Source organism: Echinops telfairi, unplaced genomic scaffold (genome assembly GCF_000313985.2).
Source record: "Echinops telfairi isolate 266 unplaced genomic scaffold, ASM31398v2 ScPeMD7_7468;HRSCAF=8506_0, whole genome shotgun sequence".
Taxonomy (NCBI): Eukaryota; Metazoa; Chordata; class Mammalia; order Afrosoricida; family Tenrecidae; genus Echinops; species Echinops telfairi.
The window spans coordinates 96,280,779-96,301,378 of record NW_022111369.1 but is presented as its reverse complement, the minus strand read 5'-3'; the positions used below and the strand labels follow the sequence as shown (position 1 = coordinate 96,301,378).

At 48.7% G+C, this 20,600-nt stretch overlaps 1 protein-coding gene across 1 annotated transcript in view; it reads right to left on the bottom strand.

Annotated features, from left to right (window-relative positions):
• Positions 1 to 20,600, bottom strand: part of CCDC149 (coiled-coil domain containing 149) — a 110,840-nt gene that overhangs the window by 28,150 nt on the left and 62,090 nt on the right. The window contains exons 8-10 of the mRNA XM_030888571.2: positions 20,323 to 20,395; positions 17,628 to 17,712; positions 8,677 to 8,821 (exon numbers count right to left, since the gene is read on the bottom strand). Coding sequence (XP_030744431.2) covers positions 8,677 to 8,821; positions 17,628 to 17,712; positions 20,323 to 20,395 — 303 coding nt within the window. The remainder of the gene's footprint in view (positions 1 to 8,676; positions 8,822 to 17,627; positions 17,713 to 20,322; positions 20,396 to 20,600) is intronic.

Below are 20,600 nucleotides of genomic sequence, written 5' to 3'. Positions count from 1 at the left end.
CCCCCACTGTGTTTCTGTTGCCGTCATCGGGTGCCGTCAAGTTGGTTCCAACTCATAGTGGTCCTATGGACCACACAGCTAAACACTGCCCAGGCCTGCACGGTCCTTACGACACAGTAGTTCCCTGTATGTCAATATCCATCCTGTCCGCAGGGGTCTTCTTCTTTTGGGCTGACCACACTTTCCTAGTCATGTCCTTTTCCAGGGATGGGTCTCTCCTGAGAACATGTCCAAAGTTTGTGAGATCAAGTCTTGCCATCCTCACTTCTAGGGATAGTCTGCCTAGACTTCTTTCAAGACAGATTTGTTAGCTCTTCTGCCAGACCCCCAAGTCTTCCCATATTCTCCACTCACACCTAGTCATCGAGGAAAATACTCAAGAGACCAGGCCTCTCTTCAGACGTCCTAGTCGGAACTTCCAATGCCTGCGGCAGCACCACAGATGGAATTAAGGAAGCTGACAGACGGAACTCAGGTGCTGCCCACCAGTTGCCTCTGTGTTGGTCTCTGGCCCAAAGACAGCATGGGGGAGCCCGGTACTCAGGAGTAAAAGGATGACTGTGATTCTGTGCAGCCTGGCCCACCCCCTGACCCCAAACCCTAGTAGATGAGTCTTTGATCTCTGCTCTGATCTTGCTGCTGCCCTTGATCTTGACCTTCTAATCTCAGTTTACCCTTGGCCGGGGATGGTGAAGAGCTCAGGAGAGCTGTAGGCACAGCAGGAAGGGTGGCAACAGGCTATGGGGTCATTGTCCATTGACTGCCTTCTTCTCACCTCAACCCCAGCAAGGTTACAGGCCAGTTGGGAAGAATGGGAGGCTCAGATGTGGTGCTGAGTGAAACAGCAGCTTAGCAACTGCCTCTTCCTACTACTGTTTTCTATTAGTTATCTTCCGGGTGCTAAGAGCAAAGAACCCCATCCCTCTTTTAAAGGCACCTTTGGGAGTAAGAAGTCAGTCAAAGTCAATGTCTAGTAATTTAATATCCCTTCAACACATCAAATCTTTCAAGACGGCTCCCATTGGACTCAGGGGTGGGGTGGGGGTGGGTGGAAAAAACCAGCAGGGGTGCACGTGCTTATAGAAAAATCCAGCCACGCCTGCTGCTGGCTGGATTGACAGTGACTCTTACAGGACAGAGGATGGTCAGCAGTTCAAAACCAGCAGCAGCAGCTCCTTGGGAGAAAGACTGGGCTTTCTACTCCCATAAACGGTTACAGCCTTGGAAACCCAAGGCTCGGGAGTGGGTCGCTATGAGTCAGCATTGACTCGATCGATCGGATGGCAGGGAGCTTGGTTTGTGCGATAGGATCTTAGAGGAAGTAGAACTGCTTTCTAGAGTTTGTGAAGCACAAAATCTCTCCGGGATCAAAAAGCCTTCTTTTTCACTCCAGGGGTGACTGGTGGTTTTGAACTGCCGGCCTTGTGGTTAGCAGCTCAGTGTGGGGTCCATTACACCACCAGGGCTCCCTGCTCAGTGAAAAGAATACGTTTGTTCCCAAGGGTGTAAGACTCCACCCGCCCCCAAAAGCAATTTAATGATTTCAGGTACAAAAGGCTAAATCATGGGGGTGAACAGCAAGGAAACCAAATTACATTCTATTCTTAGCCACCACCCTGCTTGTTATATAATTAGTTCCTTTAAATGCCCCCAGATTTAAAAAAAATACTGAAAGAATGAAACCTCAGACCCGCTAAGTATTAAAAATAGCCTTTATGTACAGATAAAAAGGAATCTCCCAGGTCTATTGTTAAACTCAAAGATAGCACACACACAAACCAAACTCCCAATTCTCTGCCAATTGAGTCAATTCCAGCCCAGAGCAACCCTAGTAAGCAGGGTAGAATGGCCCTGTGTGTTTCCAAGAACGTAACTATTTATGGGAATAGAAAGCCTCATTTTTCTCCCACAGAGAGGCTGGCGGTTTCAAACTGCCAACCTTGTGCAAAGAGCAGCCCAAGGCCCTACTGTCACAGAGAGAAAACCAAGGTGCAGACCAGACGCCTACAAAAGCCCCTTGTCTTGTCTGTAATAGTCTTGTTATTTGTAAATGGAAAATTTTAAACCAGGTTTTTTAAAGGTGTAGAAATTATCTACATCTGTATACATATATATGAGTACTTAGGTGTGCATAGGGACATGTACAATGCACTCATTCATATAGGCGTCCCCTGGAAGGAAGGACACCTAAGGAATGAGGAATGGTCATTTGTTTGGTCTGAATCTCCCCAGAGGTGCCTTGAAAGAAAGATCAGCTCTGCTGGTGGAGCTCAGTTCTGCTCCAATGCAGAGGGGTGGGTGGGCGGTGACCATGACTCAGGAAGGAGTGACCAGTCCCTGGGGATTTCGACCAGGGATTGGGTAGCTCAGAGATGCGTGTAGTTTTGAGAATGGTTAGCTGTTCATCGACCTCTTGCACTTAAACTGTGAGATGGCCCCCAAATGATTGGTTAATAGCTAAGAACACACAGGTGCTTAGTTAAAACAGAAACAGTACTCCTTGTTGTTGTTAGGTGTCAGGAGTCAGTGCCAACCCACACCGACCCTGGGTACCACTGCCCGGTCCTGTATCAGCCTCACAGATTTTCTTATGGTTGACCCCATGGTGGCAGCCATTGTGTCCGTCCATGTCTTTGGGGGTCTTGCTCTTTTACGTTGCCCCCCTACTTTACCAAGCAGGATGGCCTCCTCCGGTGGGGTGGGTTGGGTTCTCCAGAGCAGCAAAACCAGTGATGCGTGTCTGTGCTGTGCACAGAAAGAGACTGATGCGAAGAAATGGCTTACACCATGTGTGCTAATTACATAATCTGGTGTCAGTTTGGGACTTCAGAGGGTTACGAGTGAAGGTGTGGAGTCTAGTCTGTCAATCTTTGTATAGCCAATGAGACCTCCATGTGGGCATGGCCTTCCGTCTGAGGATTCTGGGAAATCCTGTTTTTCCTCCTTGGAGACTCTATGCTGTCAATGCTCCCTCCCTTGGAGACGCTCTACTGACAAGACACGTGGCACTACACTGATAGACCCCATGCCCTGGGAACTGGAGAAGCCACGTAGAGACCCCTGCCAGCACTGAGATGCTAACATTGCCACTAGATCCAAAGACTTTCTACCCACTGGCCTGTGATCCCATCCTGCATTAGGCATCATTGCATGTGTTTCGTGAGTTTGAAGAGGACTTTATAGACTGGTTATTGGTCATATGGGCTAATATCAAACTTAGGGGCTTGGACCGGACTGGGATGCTTTCTTAATGTACAATTACCCTTTATATAAAACTCTCTCTTATACACGCGAGTCTCTATGGATTTGTTTCTCTAGTCTACCCAGACTAGCACACCATGGTAAAAATACCTAAGTCCAGTCCAGTCCAAGTCAGCCTTCTCTTGACTCATGGAAGCTGATGAATGGGAAGCAGGATGAGGAAGCTGAGACAGCAGGGGCCACAGGCTGGTGGATGCAGAGGTCTACAGTTGGCCTAATGAATCCACCATCCGCCATCTGCCATCGGCAGTCTGCTGACGACTGCTGGGATCAGCGGGGCATCTCAAAAGACTGAGAAAACAGATGCACATCCATCTCCAACAGAAGGCAATGGGCCAAAGATTTGACTTCCCTCATACTCACTCACTCACTCACTCACTCACTCACTCACTCACTCACTCACTCACAAAAAAGAAATCCCTTATGACACCAAGGAGGTAGCATCAGGTTGCGACCGAACTGACAGCTTGGACTCTGCCCCTGCCTTTCCCCTAGGGTACCTGAGTGGCATCATCCCTAACCATCATAGACAGGGACTGGTCTCTCCTGACACATGCCCACGGTCCGTGAGACAAAGTCTCACCATCCTTGCCTCTAAGGAGCATTCTGGTGGTACTTCCTTCCCAGACTGATCTGTTTGTTCTTCTGACAGTCCCTGGGACTTACAATAATCTTCTCCGGCACCGCAATCCAAATTTGTCGGTTTGTCTTCTATCTTCCTTATTCAATACCCCACTTTGACATGCAGATGAAGTGACTGGAGATACCAGGGCTTGGGTCAGGCCCTTCTTAGTCCTCAGAGTAACATCCTTGCTTTTCAACACTTTAAAAAAGTCTTGTGCAGCAGGCCCACCCAATGGGATACGCCAGAATCCAGTCAATGGCAGTGGGTTTGGGCTTTTAGCGACCTTCAAAGGGTAACAGAAGGCCTTGGGAAGTATTCAGACAGGATTAGCGTCACACCTGAGCATGAAAAGACCAGCTTGTCACAACACAGAACCCTGACCTTCCCGCACACAATCCCTCTCCAACATCTGCATTTCTCAACCAGCTGTCATTTTTGGCAGGTGCTACCAAGTCAGTTCCCACCGATAGCGACCCTCTGCCCCACAGAACAAAAGGCTGCACCTGCACCATCCTCACAACGGTGGCTATGCCTGAGCCCATGGTTGCAGCCATGGTGTCAATCCATCTCATTGAGGACCTTCCTCATTTTCACTGCCCCTCCACTTCAGTAAGCATGATGTCCTTCTCCAGAGACTGGTCTCTCCTGACAACAGGTCCAAAGTAAACAAGCACCCCTGTGGAATTCAGGAACAACTGTGAGGGGGTAGCTACTGAAGAAGTCGAGAGGGGGTGGGGCGCTCCTAGTTCTCAGAGAGTCTGGGTGCTTGGGGTTCGCCAGGGAAGCAGCCAGCTGAGGAAAGGTTCTCAAAGGAGGTTCAAGCATCTGAAGGGTTTGGGGTGAAGCAGCAGAGTCAGAGGCAAGGGGGTAGTGAGTTAAGATGGGAAGTTGATGTGGGCTGAGACCAGTGGCCAGAGCATTGGCTGGAGGTGGGGGATGGGGGTGGGGGGAGCCAGGGGTGCTGAGGGCCTGGGTTTTGAGAGCAGGAACGGGGAGGCACGTGCTGAGGAACCTCTGTTTTCTTGGTGAAGAAGGAGCTGAGCTGAGAGTCTCGGTGAAGAAGGAACAGAGTCTAGCCTGCCAATCAGGATTTAGCCAATGAGGCCTCTGTGTGGACATGGCCTTCTCCTGAGGATTCTGGGAACTCTGGTAATTCCTCCTTGGAAGCCAAAGACTCTCTCTCTCTTCACTCCCTTGGAGACTTTCTACTGAGAAGGCTCACTCCCTGTGAGATGCCACCTGAAGCCATCCTGAGGCAGTCAGAGTTTCGTAGCTGAAGGAACCAGGTGGAGACCCCTGCCAGTGCCAAGATGCTTACAATGCCATTGGATCCACAATACTTCCCACCCACTGGCCTGTGATCTTCCTGCACTCGGAGTCATTGCATGTGCTTTGTGAGTCTGAAGAGGAGTTTATAGATTGGTATCAGACTTATAGGCTAATACGGGCTAATGGACTTGATCTGGACTGGACTGGGATGTTTTCTCAATATTCAAGTGCTCTTGTATACAAACCTCTTTCCTATACACACGAGTGTCCATGAATGTGTTTTTCTAGTCTACCCGGACTGACACAGTGTGAAACAGCCTGAAGAGGGCTCTGTGAGGAGGCATCCCTGAGGACGAAGAGGCTCATGGGAAACACCATGGGCTGCTGGGAAGTGCAGCCAAAATGGTCCATAGGAACGAGGATGGGGAGACCGCAATGCACAGACTTGGGAAATATTATCAGGAGGGACCGGTAATGAAGAAAACCCCTCACCAAGCCACACCCACTGCCATGGGGTCGATGCCGACTCACAGCGACCCTATAGCGCAGGGTAGACCTGCCGCTGTGGGTTCCCGAGACTCACTCTTTCAGGAGTAAAACGCCCCGTCTTCTCCCTCAAAGCCGCGGGTGGTTTTGAACTGCTGACCTTGCTGTTAGCAGCCCAATGCATAACCAGGATGCCATCAGGGCTCCTCATACAACTAGGGTAAAGACGGGATCAGAGAAGAAGGAAGACATAGGCCCCCAAGGAGATGGATTGATAGTGTGGATCCAACAATGGGCTCCAACGCAGGGACCATTGCGAGGATGGCGCAGGACCGGGCAGTGTTTCGTTCTGTTGTGCGTAGGGTCACCATGAGCCAGAACCACCTTCCAGGCCCTTAACAACAACAACAATGCTAAGTCCTGTGTGGCACAAACAGTTATATGCTTAGCTATTAGACACAAGGTTGGTGGTTCGAACCCACCCGGAGACATCTCTGTCCCTTGGCTTCTGAAGGTCACACAGCCTTGACACCAATAGCACATAGGGGCCATTGTGAGCCGCAGTCAGCTGGACAAGCAGCAGACAGCCACCATCCACCAGCCCCCGGCAGCTTCCCCTTTTCCGAGCAGAGTTCCAGTTCCTTCTCCCTCCCCTGGGAAGGCTCTGTATTTTGGCATCTTGTGTCATTTCTTGCTTAAGATTTCATTTTTAAATAGCTGTGACACTTCCCCTGTCCATACATGACTCTTGTCCACCTCCGGAGGCCCGGCTGGTCTCCCTTCACCCCCTCCTGCATTCTTTCAGACATTTCGCCATCTCCTGGGAGAGCGAGTGGCCCTTCATTCCTGCCTCCTCAGGTCTCTGTTTGGGGGTTACAACACTTCCGTCATTTTCCAGTTGCCTCTACCCCCGTGCCTCCGCCTTCCCCTGGTCCCTGGCCGCACCCCCTTCTCCCTGTAAGCGCAGCTTCTCAGCCCCGGCCTGGTCCATCTGCACGTCCCTTTTAGTGCCAGGAGGATGCCCTGGGAGGGAACTGGATGTATAATCTGTAGGTCCCGGGGAAAGATGACGCTATGGGGCTCCTTGATTAAACATGATCGAGAACGTCCAGAGGGTGACATCAGACCCTTATACTGCGAGTGGGCCTGCGGGGTAAAGGAGCTCATTTCGCCCTAAGGAAGGTGGCCTTTTCCTTCATGCTGGAAAATAAATGCTGGAGTCCCTTGGGTGCTGGGGCCCGGGGCTTCCAGGCCAAACCTGAGGATTTGAGTTGGTGAGAGGGGGTTGACCAGATGCGGAAAAACCTCAGAGGGAGGTCGTCAGCCAGTCCCTCACTTAGCGAGTTGACTCCAATTATAGACAAAAGTAGAACTGCCTCTGTGGGTTTCACAGACTGTAAGGCTTGATGGGAGTAGAAAGCCTTGTCTTTCTCATACAGAGCAGCTGCTGGTATCAAACCACTGACCTGTAGTTAGCAGCCCGATGCATAAAGTACTATATGCCACCAGGGCTCCTGGCAGCTAGTCTCCAGTGGAGTGATTTTGCCCATCACACAGCCACACGTCATCCCTGGCTGTCCTGTCGGACCCCATAGGACAGAGTAGAACTGCCCCACAGGGTTTGTGAGGCTGTAGATCTTTACGGAACTAGCCTGCCTCATCTTTCTCCTTCAGAGTGGCTGGTGGGTCTGAACCACTGACCTCTCAGTTAGCAGCAAGCGCTTAAGCCATGGCCAACATTGTTCCTTTACCATGCAGGGCTGGCTCCTAAAAGGGGCCCAGGGAGACACCAGGAGGCAGCAGGTCAGGAAAGAGAGGGGGCTGTGTGTGGATGCCTGAGCCTGCCATGGCATCCGGAAGGTGGGAACCAGGCCGGAACCTGTGACCAGCAGGCCAGTAGAGTGGGGTGTCTTGTGGGTTCCCCCAACATGTGGCTGACTCTGTCCTTCTAACTCCTGGGCTCTGACTGGGCTCCGGATGGCAAGGCTCAGGGAGGGAGGGAGGGCCACAGGGTGCTGGCAGTGTGGTGGAGAAGTGGCTGGATCTACCTCCACTTCTGGGCGCTGATTCCGTGCTGGCCCTGATTTCATGGGGCCCTTGAAAGCTGAGGGACCCTGTGCAACTGCAAGATTTGTTGCCGTGACTTATTATTTTAGTCACCCATCTCTCTGAATCCGTTCTGTTTCCCTCTTGCTACCTCTAACTACAACTTTAACTTGCTGGATTTCATGCAACGTAGCCCTGGGGGTGCCGTGAGTTACGAGTTAGGCTGCTAAACAAGGTCAGCAGTTCAAACCCACCAGCCGCTCTATGGGCAAAAGACGAGGCTTTCTGTCCCCATAGAGAGTTGCAACCTCAGAAACCCACAGAGGCCGTTCTTGCCTGTTCTACAGCATTGCTGTGAGTCTGAACAGACTTGGGGCAGCGGGTTTGGCTTTGGAAGATTGTGTCAAGAGGCTCAAAGGAACCAAAGGCGACATGGGGTTTCACTCCCTGCTCCACTCCGTCATCGCTTCTGACCCGGACGAGGCCAGGCGGCTCAGCTGTCTCAGAAGCTGGTGCTTGGGTGTTTCCTGTGACTGCAGTCCCTCAAAGTCATGCCATGAGGTGAACCTGGCACTGGGGGTTGGGGGCAGCTCCCTACGGGGCCCAAAGAGAAGTGGGGAGGTGCCTTTGGATTGGGCTATGGACTGCGTGTGGCCAGAGCAAGCGTTTACTGAATAACGGCTGGCAGGACTTCAGCACTGGCTGCTGGGACACAACAGCCTGTCTTTCCAGACTTGAGCCGCCTCAGCTCCCTCGTGGCCTCGCTGCGTGGTGTCAAGAAGCGGCGCATGCAAAGGGAACTGGAAGGATAGAAGCTCCTTGGAAGAAAGGCCTGCGATCGGCTCTGAAAACGCAACCACGGGTCATGCTATGGAGCCAGGTCCACAGGACACTCACGGGGCGGCCAAGAGGTGGAGCTGGTCTTGAAGCTCCGTGCGAGCTGTTTCGGCTGCCCTCACCCCGCCCCAGCCCGCGGGCCCACCACCTACTTGTTGGTCTGCCTCTGGTGCTGGATGACCATGTTCTTCTCGTGGATGGTCTCCAGCAGGGCCGTGGCCAGAGACTTCAGGTCTGCGATGGACTGCGGAGTGGCCGGGAGGCTGCACCCGTGCTCCTCGGAGAGCAGATCCTGGACTGCGGGGAGGAGACAGAATTCACCGTTCAGTCTCAAGTTCTTGTGGGACACAAACCAATGCCAACTTCCCCTGAACCGGAGGCTGCCATACCCAGCTTCTTGGTGCTGCTGGGCAGGGGGTGGGTGGTGTGGGTGGGGACATTAAAAGAGTCAACCAGAAGCAGCAAAAGCAGAACAGAATCAAATTCAGGTAGGAAGGAAGAGAAAGGAGTGCGTTCTCATGAACTCTGATCAACTTTTTTCAAGAGGGTCAGAGTCTCTCACATGTGTGAATCCAAGTCTGAGAAACCTGACACGGGGGCTGCCACAGGCTGACATAGAGCAGCCCTGTGGGTTATAAGTTGGACTGGTAGCCACAAAGCCAGCAGTTGGAAACCCCCAGCTGCCCGCTGGAGAGAGATGAGGTTGCCTACTCTTGTAGAGTTATGGACGAGGAAACCCACCGGCGTAGTTCTGCCCTGTCCTGTACGGTCGCTGTGAGTCGGAATCCACTTGATGTGTTTCATAGGTCTGAGACTATCGTACGAACTCATCTGAGATGGAAAATGAAGGCAAAGGAAGCCTGAGCATTGTTATTCAGGCTCATTTTCTGCACGAAAGCCACTGAGGCACAGGTGGGGTAATAGCGTCCTCCGAAAGTCACACAACCATGCACGTGACAGTGACTGAGAGGAGCCACTTGGCTTCCTATCACAGCGTTTCTTGATGTGGAACCCCTGGTGGGTGGCAAGGTGACCAAGGGAGATTGTTACAAACATTTGTATTTTAATAGAGATATGTTCATGGACGGCAGTTCAAAAATGAATAAATATGCCATATATACCCATGTATAACCCGAGTTTTTCAGCACATTTTTTGGATATTTTGTTCAATATAATTAAAGTGAAACTATATAAACAATGACTAGAATAATAATACTTTGCAACAAATATTGTATTGGGAGAATTTTTACAACATATATTCAAAAACATTCAAATTACAACGAAAATTGTATAAACTTTCTGATTTCCTATCAAAATGTACATCCAATAACTTATCTGTAGTTTTTAAAATGGTACAAATATGCAAATCAACAAGAATTTAATCTAAGTATTCTTCAGATTAGTTGAATTTTTTTTCAAAGTTTAAAACAGGATCCTTTCATCCACTGATTTATAAAACGTTATATTTTCAACTCAACAACCAAATACAGAAAATCTCAAATCCCACTCACCCCCATTTTAACAAATAAGAGGTATTTGAAATTCTTTAAAATGTAAAAGGCCTTTAAAATTTCTGTCCTCCAAACTAAACTCATTGCTGTCTGATCAATTCCAACCCTTCGCTGCTGTGACAAAGGAGGGCTGCCCTGCAGGTTTCCAGGGCTGTCTGTCATCTTTACTGAAGGGCACTTCCTTCCACAGATCTCTCCCCAAGAGGGGGTGTCGGGGGTGGACTCAAACCACAAGCCTTTTGATTAGCAGCCAAGCACTTAACAGCTGGGCCACCAGGGCTCCTTGACATTAAAATAAAATCTATACACCATTATCAGCACATTTTTAATGCAGTTTTTGTGGTAAAATTAGGTGCCTCGGCTGATATTCCCCACATTTAGACGTTTATAATCTGTTGCATAATTTTTTGCCAGATCCTTGTATTGATATTCCTGATATATACTCGATTTATACTCGAGTATATACGGTAAATGGCACAGCAGATCGCACAGGTATAAAACCAGACTCACTGCCATTGGGTTGATTCCAGCTCATAGCAATGCTACAAGGAGCCCTGGTGCATAGTGGTTACATGTTAGGCTGCCAACCTCAAGTCCAGCAGTTCAAAGCTACCAGCCGCTCTGTGGGAGAAAGACAGTGCTTTCTACTCCCATAAAGAGTGACAGTCTCAGAAACCCGCAGGGGCAGTTCTACTTTGTCCTATAGGATCGCTGTGAATCAGATACACACGAGGGAGCTTCCAAAAGTTTGGGGAAAAGTGAAATAAAAAGATAATGGAATTTCCCCCAAAACTTTATATAGCCACCTCGCATTATGAATTAGAATCGGGGCCCAGTAAATGAGCCACTTTAAAAATCAATGTAATGAAACCTATTAGTAATCGTATATGTGATACAAGCCACTGCTATCATATCAGTTCTGACTCATAGTTGGAACCCCAAACAGGGGTTCTGACACTCTAAATCTTCACAGAAGCAGTCAGCCTCATCTTTCTCCCATAGAGCGGTGGGTGGGCTTGATCTGCCCACCTCAGTTTTAGCAACCCAGCACTAGCGTACAGCGCCAGTAAGGCTCCTTAAGTAGTACAGGGATCTGGCAAAAAATTATGCAACAGATTATAAACATCTAAATGTGGGGAGAGGTCATTTTACACAAAGACTGCTTCTGCTTGCTTGGGATTTCACAAACTTCCAAACCACACCCACGGTCAAATTCAGCCCAGAAGCAGCCTCCGCAGCTCAGGGCAATGGAAGGACTCAGGGTCCTGTGAGTCAGCCCACCCGCTCCGCCGGAGGGGAGCCTGTTTACCAACTGCCAGTCCACTGTGCCTGGCTCTGAGGGCCATACATGCTTCGACCTCTCTTCTGGTTTCAGCAGTGATAACTTTAAAAAGAAATGTTTCTGGATTTTTTCTTTAAATAAGAGATTCCCAACTTCGAGGGGAACAAATGTTTCCTGGCGTATCTAAACTAAAAACCGACCCCACTGCCCTCGGGTTGACGCCAACTGGCAGCAGCAGGTCCAAGGCTTCCACAGGACGGCACCGGAGGGTTTCCTGGCTGCCATCTTTGGAGAAACCAATTACCAGACCTTTCTTCCTTGAAGCTGCTTTAGGTTAGCAGATGACTACAAACCACTTATGCTACCTAGAGACCTGATTTGTATGTTTACAGACAAACTCGAAACGCACTGCCATCCAGCCGATTCTGACTCACGGTGACCCTAAAGACAGGGCAAACTGCCCCTCTCTGTCTCTGAGACGGTAACTCTTTACAGGAGTAGAAAGTCCTGTCTTTGTCCCACCCGCGGTGTGCCTGGTGGTTTCGAACTGCTGACCTTGTAGTTAGCAGTCCAACGTATAACCAGGGCTCCTATGTCTATCAACAGTCACATGATATCCAAATTTAAATGTGAGGGGTTATACCGTCTTATTTGTCTAGTAAGAGCCCATGGACTGATCGTCTTTTGATCCTTTTTTGTCAGTGTTGCTACATGCTGTCAAGTCAATTTCAATTCAAAAAAACCCCCTGGGACAGATAACTGTTGGGCTGTTAACTGCAAGGTCAGCAGTTCGAAACCACTAGCTGCTCCTCAGAAGAAAGACAAGGCTTTTGGTTTCTGTAAAGATTTAAAATCTGGAAACCCACAGGAGCAGTTTATTGTGTCCTATAGGGTCTCTATGAGTAGAGTCAACTCCATACTGGGAGTTTTGGATGCTTGGTTTATCACACCCTTCAAGGAGCCCTGGTGGCAGTGTCAGGCAAGCATGGGTCTGCTAATCACAAGGTGGGAAGTTCAAACCCGCCAGCAGTTCTTCTGGGAAAAGATGAGGCTGCTGCTCCTGGAAATATTTACAAAACCTCATGAACTCTGTAAAGCAGTGGTTCTCAACCTTCCTAATGCCACGACCCTTTCATACAGTTCCTCATGTTGTGGTGACCCCCACCCATAAAATTATTTTCATTGCTACTTCATAACTATAATTTTGCTACTGTTATGAATCGGGCGACCCCTATAAAGGGTTGTTCAACCCCGAAAGAGGTCGAGACCCACAGGTTGAGAACCGCTGCTATAAAGGGTCATGATATTTTCAATATTCTTCGCCAACAGCATAATGGAGAGGCATTCATTCTTCTTTGGTCTTCCTTATTCATTAGCCAGCTTTCACATGCGGATGACGTGATTGAAAATACTTGGTTCAGAAGCACCTTAGATCTCCAAGGGACGGCTGTGCTTGTTAACGCATTAAAGAGGTCTTCCGAAACAGATTTGCCCAGTGCAATACATCCTTTGGTTTCTTGGCCGCTGCTTGTATGGACAGTGATTGTGGATCTAAGTAACATGAAATCCTTGACAGCTTCCATTTCTTCTGTGTGTATCAGGATGTTGCTTAGTGGCCTAGTTGTGAGGGCTTTTGTTTTCTTTGTGATGAGGTGGGATCCAAACTATCACCTTCGATCTTCACCAGGAAGTGGTTCAAATCCTCTTCAATTGCAACAAAGGATAGGCTAACCAGATGTTACAAGTTGTTAACGAGTCTTTCTCCAATCCTCAAGTCATGTTCTCGTCCAGAAAGTCCAATTTCTGGGATTAGTTGTTCAGCATACAGATTGGGTAAATACGGTGAAAGGATAAAACCCTGGCACATAGCTTTTCCAATTCTGAACCCTACAGGACTCCTTCGTTTGCTCCAAGTATTGTCTCTTGGTCCACGTACACACTCTCCTTCAGTATCATTAAGTATTCCAGAATTTCCGTTCTTTACAATACTACTCACGGTTGCTATGGTTCACATAGTTCAATGTCTTTGCACTGTCAACAGGTAAAGGTCAACATCGTTCTTGTTCTCTCTGTTCTGGCCAAGGTGCATCAGTAAATGAATGGTATGCCTCATTCGGATATCCTCTTCTGAATTCAGTTTGACTTTGTGGCAGCTCTTTGATATACTACCACAACTGTTTCTAAGTATCTTCAGCAAAATTTCACTCATGTGTGATATGAATGATATTGTTTGATGATTCTCATACACTATTGGGTCTCCCTTCTTTGGAATGGGCATACATATGGATTGGTTACAATTGTTTGCCCAGGTAGCTGTCTTCCAAATTTCTTGGCATAGGCAAGAGGGCACGTACAGGGTTGCATGTATTTGTTGTTAACACTTTAGTTGGTATTCCTTCACTTCCTGAAGCCTTGTTTATCACCAATGCCTTTAATACAGCTTGCATTCTTCTTTCGGTATCATCAGGTCTTGAGCACATCCTAGTTCCTGAAACAGTGGAATAGCAACCCATCTTTCCTGGTAGAGTGACTTCTCATATTCTTTCCATCTTCTTTCTTATGCTTGTGCATCATGCAACATTTTGCCAATAAAATCCTTCAGTATAGCAACTCAAGATGAATTTTCGTCAGTTCTTTCTGCTTGAAAAATGCTGAGAATGCTCTTATGTTTGGGTTTTCTATTTCCATGTTTTTCACATTTTATTGTAATACTTTACTTTGTCTTCTAGAGCTTCCCTTTGAAATCTGTTCACATCATTTCTGCCACTTGCCTTAGAGGCTCTACATTCAAGAGCAAGTTTCACAGTCATTTCTGGCATCTTTTTGCCTTACATTCATCAAGTCTTTGGTCACTAGTATTCAAAGCATCAAATCTCCTCTTGAGATGCTCTCAAAATTCAGGTGGGATAGACTCAAGATCTTACTTTGGCTCTCATAGACCTTTATAAATTTTTCTTCAGCTTCAATTTGAATTTGCATATGAGAAATTGATGGTCTGGTCTACAGTTGGCTTTGTTTTAATTGATAATACTCCGCTTCTCTATCATTTCTTTCCACAGAGTTGGTTGACTTGATTCCTGTGTCTTCCATTTGGCAAGATCCACTAGATGCCATTGGTCTGACAATATGTTATCATCTGACCTCCAGCATCATTTCTATCACCAACACCATATTACCCAACTGCCATCATTCTTTTTTGTTTCTAACATTCACATTCCAATCACCAGTAATTCTCAGTACATATTTATTGCAGGGTTGATCCATTTCACTGCAGAAGCTGGTAAAATATCTTAAAATTCTTCAATTCTGACATTAGTGGCTGGAATGTACACTTGAATAAGAGTCATATTAATTCATGTCCATTGTAGTTGTATATCTATTATCCATTGGTATACTTCAGGACAGATCTTGAGATGTTATTTTTGATGACAAAGGTGATACGATTTCTCTTCAATTTTTTATTGTCAGCATAGTAGATGGTAGGATTGTCTGAAGGAAGAAGGGCCTGGCAATGCATTTGCATCTACTTTATTTAATTACTGCTAAACACAACTGGATGACTCTATAACATCATGATGAATGGAGAAACAATTGGATTTATCAAGGTTTTCATCTTGCTTGGATCCACAATCAATGCAGTGAAGAGACCAAAAGCATTGCATTGGGTGACTCTTCTATGCGAGACCTCTTAAAGGGTTGAAAGGCAAAGATACCGTTCTGAAGACTATGGTTCACCTAATCTGTGGTAGTTACATAATCTGGTGTCAATTTGAGACTATTAAGAGTGAAGGGGTGGAGAATAGCCTGTTAATCAGGTTGCAGCTTGATGACCTCACTCTGGAGGCGCAATGGAGATAAATAACTAACTGGAGGCCAGACACACACTCTCTCAATGTCTTCCTGCTGACAAGCCACATGGAGCTCAGCTGATTGCAGCCAGGGCCCTGGAGCTGGAGGAGCCATGTGGAGACACCCACTAGCACTGAGACACTTCCACCACCACTGAATCCACAAGACTTTCCACCTATTGGCCTGTGATTTTCCTGTATTCAGCTTCTTGCATAGCTGTGTAAGTCTAAAGAGGAATTTATGGACTAGTATCAACATATGGGATAATGTCAGACTTAGGGACTCGATCTGGCCTAAACTGGAATGTTTTCTTAATGTACAATTGCTCTTTGATATGAAGTTCTCTCTTACACATATATAAGTGTCTCTGGATTTGTTTCTCTAGTCTACTCAGTCTAACACATAACCCAAGCCATGCTATTGTCAATCGCCTCATACTCATGTGAAAGTTGGACACTGAATAAGGAAAGCTGAAGAAGACTGGATGCATTTGAACGACGGTGCTGGTGGAGAATACTGGAAGTGTCACAGACTGCCAAAAGAACCAACAAATCATCTTGGAAGTGGTAAAGCCAGGATGCTCCTCGGAAGCAAAGACAGTGTGGTTTTGTCTCATGTGCTTTGGACACGTTGTCAGGAGAGACCAGTTCCTAGAAAAGGACAGGAAAGCCCTGGACAAGATGGACTGACACCATGGCCATGACAATGGGCTCAGGCATTGGACTGGGTGGTGTTTGATTGTACATAGGGTGGCTGTGAGTTGCAGCGGAAGACTGGAGGACAACAAAAATATATTTGTGTTGTTTCCAATTATTCTTATTATAAGGAAGCCATGAAGAACCTGTACTTGCATCTCGCTGGCTCAAAGCTTTGCATGACATGCTGTCAAATTCTGATCCTCAGATGTTAGGTCTGATTTACCACTGTCCCCTCATTCACCACATGGATGAAAGAAAACACGGGACGCTCAACATTCCAAAGTGCTTTGTTAAGTCTGGCATCTGGAACGAAACTTAGATGGGCATCTTCACCGCTACAAAAGGGGAGCGTTGTGGCTTTCTCGCAGCAAACAGTTCTAGTTCATCCTTTCCCAGTGAGCTGAGTAGAGACAAGACAGTGGTTGGGAAAGAGCCCCAGTTGTTGGGTGGGCTGGAGACTCCCACTTTCATCATCAGCGGTTTTTATCAGCCACTCCCGCTCCAATGAAGACCACCACATTTGGGGGCCACTGGTCAGCAGGGCCAACGACCCCCAAAGTGGGCCAGCTGAGCACGCATCCAACTCCAGGCTCGTGTTTAGATCGGCGCTCCGAATATTAAGTGTCAAAAATGAGCTCACTGCTATGTATTCCCTGGCCTGCTCCTGGAAGATCATTATTTTTCATTGGGATCGACAAGGAGGAGGGACAACATTGCAATCAATAAAAGCTCCTTCAAGAAAAGGCACGCGGTCCATGATTAAAAAGGATTGCAGGGGCTCAGGGACCTTTCTATTCTGAGCTTAGAGGACAGGAGAAGGAGAAACTGGGAGAGGTGAAACCTAGCCCATGGGCGATTAGAGGAGAACCATTCCTGACAGGGGATCCCAGTGTGGGGGTGAGGGGATACCCCACTGTCAGCCAGTCATGACAACACCCTCCACTGCAGCAGTTCTAACAGCGGGGTCCTAGAAGCACCATCACCTGGAATCTTTTTAAAGAAAATTCATATTCCCAGGTTCCTCCTCAGCCCCAGAAATAGGAATCCCTTAAAAAGGAAAACAAAACTTCCCTCTTTGGAGTACTGAAAAGCAAGGAAGTTGCTTTGAGGACTCCGGTGCACCTGACTCGAGACCTGGTATTTTCCATCACCGCAGATGCGAGTGACAGTTGGACACTGAATAAGGAAGAACAGATGCATTGGGATGGTGGTGCTGGTGAAGAAGAGGGGAAGTACCGCGGACTGCCAAGAGGGCAAACCAATCTGTCTCCGAAGAAATACGGTCAGCGTGCTCCTCCGAGGCGAGGATGGTGAGACTTCATCTTACAGACGCTGGATGTCAGCAGAGACTCGTCCCTTGGGTGGGACATCATGCTTGGTAGACGGAGAGCAACACGGAGAAGGCCCTTAAGGGGGTGGACAGACACCGTGCTGCAGCAATGGGCTCAAGCAGGGGAACCGTTGTGAGGACGGTGCAGTACTTGGTCGTGCTTCACCCTGTAGGGCATAGAGTCGCTAAGGGTCAGAACCCACTCAGGGGCACCTGCCAGAATCAGCCCCTTCGGGGTGGGGCCCGAGCTCCTGTGTTTGCACCAAGCCTCTAGGCAATTCCAAAGTGGACCGGGGTTAAGGAACCAGCACGCTACAGATCTCTCTGTTTCCCCATCACAAAACAAGTGGGCCAGGCAAGACGGTGCCCGTGGGGACGCACACTCCCAGAACTCTCCACCAGGAGCAGTTCCTCCCAGAAAAGGAAGTCCTACCTTGCTTTGCAGACAAGACCCCCGTCAGAGCGCTGCTGTTGGATTTGCCCTGGCTCTTTGAGTTTTTCCGTCTCTCAAGAGCATTCTAGAGTGGCATTGGGGGGAAAAGAGGAGACAGAAAACCCACATTAGGATATTGAAGAATGACCCAATACCTAGGTACAGCAGTTGTAGCCTCCCGCCCTCCACACAAAAATCCCTGGCCCTATATTTGGAATTCTGAGTCTCGGAGTAAGGATTATGCCCACGATCAGTTAGGCAGCACAGGGCTGAGTGATGTCGGGCAAGAAGTCACTGTGCGTGGCGCCATGTCGATGGCACCTAACAAGAACAACACATTGTGGTGGACTTTATGGTTCCAACACAGAGTTCAAAGTGGGTCGTGCAGCATGCTATCTACCGATCCCAGCCTGCCGACAAAAGGCACTCAGTGTGTATTGGTTAGAATAAGTCTAATCTGAAGCAGAAACAGTCTCACATGTGAAGGCACTAATTATGGGGCCTCTTCCCAACAGACCTTGCGATGGAGACTAGGTTTGCTCTCATGCGATGGTTCAGCTCGATAGATAAGGCTGGTGGTATTGGCAAGGTGCTGTGACCCTGGTGGTGCAGAGGTTACACGATGGGCTGTGAACCACATGGTCGGCAATTCAAAACCACCAGCAGCTCCACCAGGAGAGAGACTGAGCTTTCTACTCCCATAAACAGTTATAATCTCATAAACTCACAGCGGGGCTGGGGGGTGGGGGGGGGGGGTGTCGCTATTATTCAGCATTGACTCCAGGAGAGTGAGTGGTTTGAGTTCGGTGGCTGAATGTCAAAGAGCCAGGATTGATTAGTGCTGTCTGCCATGGACACAAGATTGGGGGAAGTGCCTCTGAGCCAGTGATTGGCACACACAGGGACACCTCATTTGATCGGGCTTCACGTTCCTGTGCTGTGCAGGTAACGGCATTTGTTTTTTTACAAATTGAAGGTCCGTGGTAGACTGCGTTCAGCATGTGTGGCCCTGTGTGCTCACTTCTTGTTTATGTGTCACGTGATAATAACTCTTACAGTGTTTCACATGCTTTCATCTTGCTGTGGACACTCACTGGACCAAAGTATCAGATGAGCATAACTTGTACAGGCTCTGGGTCAGCAAAGAGCTCATGACACCCTTTATTGCAGCCTTCACCATATTGCCAAGCTTCGGAACAGACCGGGCAGTACCTTGAGGTTTACCCGAGGTAGCAGAACTGAGTCAAGGTTGTGAAATGAATGAATGCACACCTTTGAATATATATTTTAAAAGGCATACATGTTTGGGAACTGCCATGTCCTTGGGCTGCACAGGTCCATACAGGACCCGCACGACTGAGAAGGTGGCCCCACAATAGGGGAAGGAAGGTGGAATGGAGTTGTTTGAGAAAGGAACGCTAACGTGAAAAGCCAGGGGGCTGAGAAGACTCCCCCAGGCTCCAGACGGCTGCCAATCTTCACCCTCAGGAAGAGAAACCAATCTCTTTTCAAAGCAAAGAGACCCAGGAGAGTTTTCTAATTATAACACTGACAACATCTGCAGAAATAGGTGTGATCAAAGGAGCGGGCTGGGATGGGACTGGGTGACAATGGGGAGAGTGGGCGTGCTCTGGCCTTGCAGTGGGCATGGCCACGAGGTCATATTGGGACTGCCCAGTCTGGCGCTTCCTCTCTCTGAGCCCAGGTTCTGATGGGCCTGAGGAGACAAGCAGCACTTGGGCTGGCCGTGCAGCAGAAAAGCCAGAGCTAACCCACCAACTCAATGCTGTGGAGCCAATTCCAACTCAGATCCACCCTGCAGGGCAGAGTAGAAATGGACCCCATAGAACAGAGTAACACTGGACCTTATGGAACTGGACCTCATAGGTCAGAGAACTAGCACACATAGGGCAGAGTAGAACTGGACCCCATAGGACAGAGTAGAATTGGACCCCATAGGACAGAATAGAACTGGACCCTGTAGGACAGAGCACAATTGGGTTCTATAGGACTGAGTAGTATTGGCCCCTACAGGGCAGAGTAGAACTGCTCCTGTGTGTTTCTGAGTCTGTAAATCTTTATGGGAGTAGAACACTTTATCTTACTCCCTCGGAGAGGCTGGTGTGTTTGAACCTCTGAACTTTTGGTTAGCACTTCAATAAGAAGTCCCACTACACTATCAAGGCTCCTTAAAAAAACTAAATAAGGAACCTTATTTCATAGGAAGTGAGGAACCGTGGCAGGATAGAGGCTACGCATTGAGCTCCTAACCCCAAGGTCTGCAGTTCGAAACCACCAGCTGCTTCCCACCATCAAGTGGGAAGATCTGTTAAGAGCTACAGTCTCCGAAACCTACAGGGGCAGTTCTACCCGGTCCTGTAGAGTCGCTATGAGTCAGAATCCGCTTGGTGGCAGTGAGTTTGTCTGCTTTGAGGTCGCGAAGTGGGCCAATCCAGATTCCCTCCATGGGCACTCCCAGGAGGTCTGGCCACCAGCTGTTCGGGTCTCTGTGCTGCTCGGGGCTCCAGACCCTCTGGTGTTGGCGGTTCTGGCTCTCACGGGGTGGAATGAAGGGGAGGGGGGGAGGGGGGAGGCCCACACAGAAATATCTCTGGCACATGAACGAGGATGAAAATAGCATGACATTTAGAAGCACAATAGTGAGTCATCGTCATTGTCCCTGCGGTTCTGCTACCTTGTATTTGGCAATGTTAGATTTCAGGAGGTTGGCCTCCTCGTGCAGTTGCTTCAGTCGCTCCTGCAGGTACCTAGGAGAGAACACAGACACCAGGGAGTCCTTGCAGGAGCGCAGCGCCTCAGCATTCCGCCCCCGTGAGCCAGGAGGGCAGCTGTTCGAACCCAGCAGGTGGCTCAGCGGGAGGGAGAGAGGGCCCTGCTCCTATAAAGCTGAGAGCCCAGAAGTCCCAGTTCTGCGCTGCTGCGGGGGCTGCTCTGAGTTGGCAGCAACTGGAC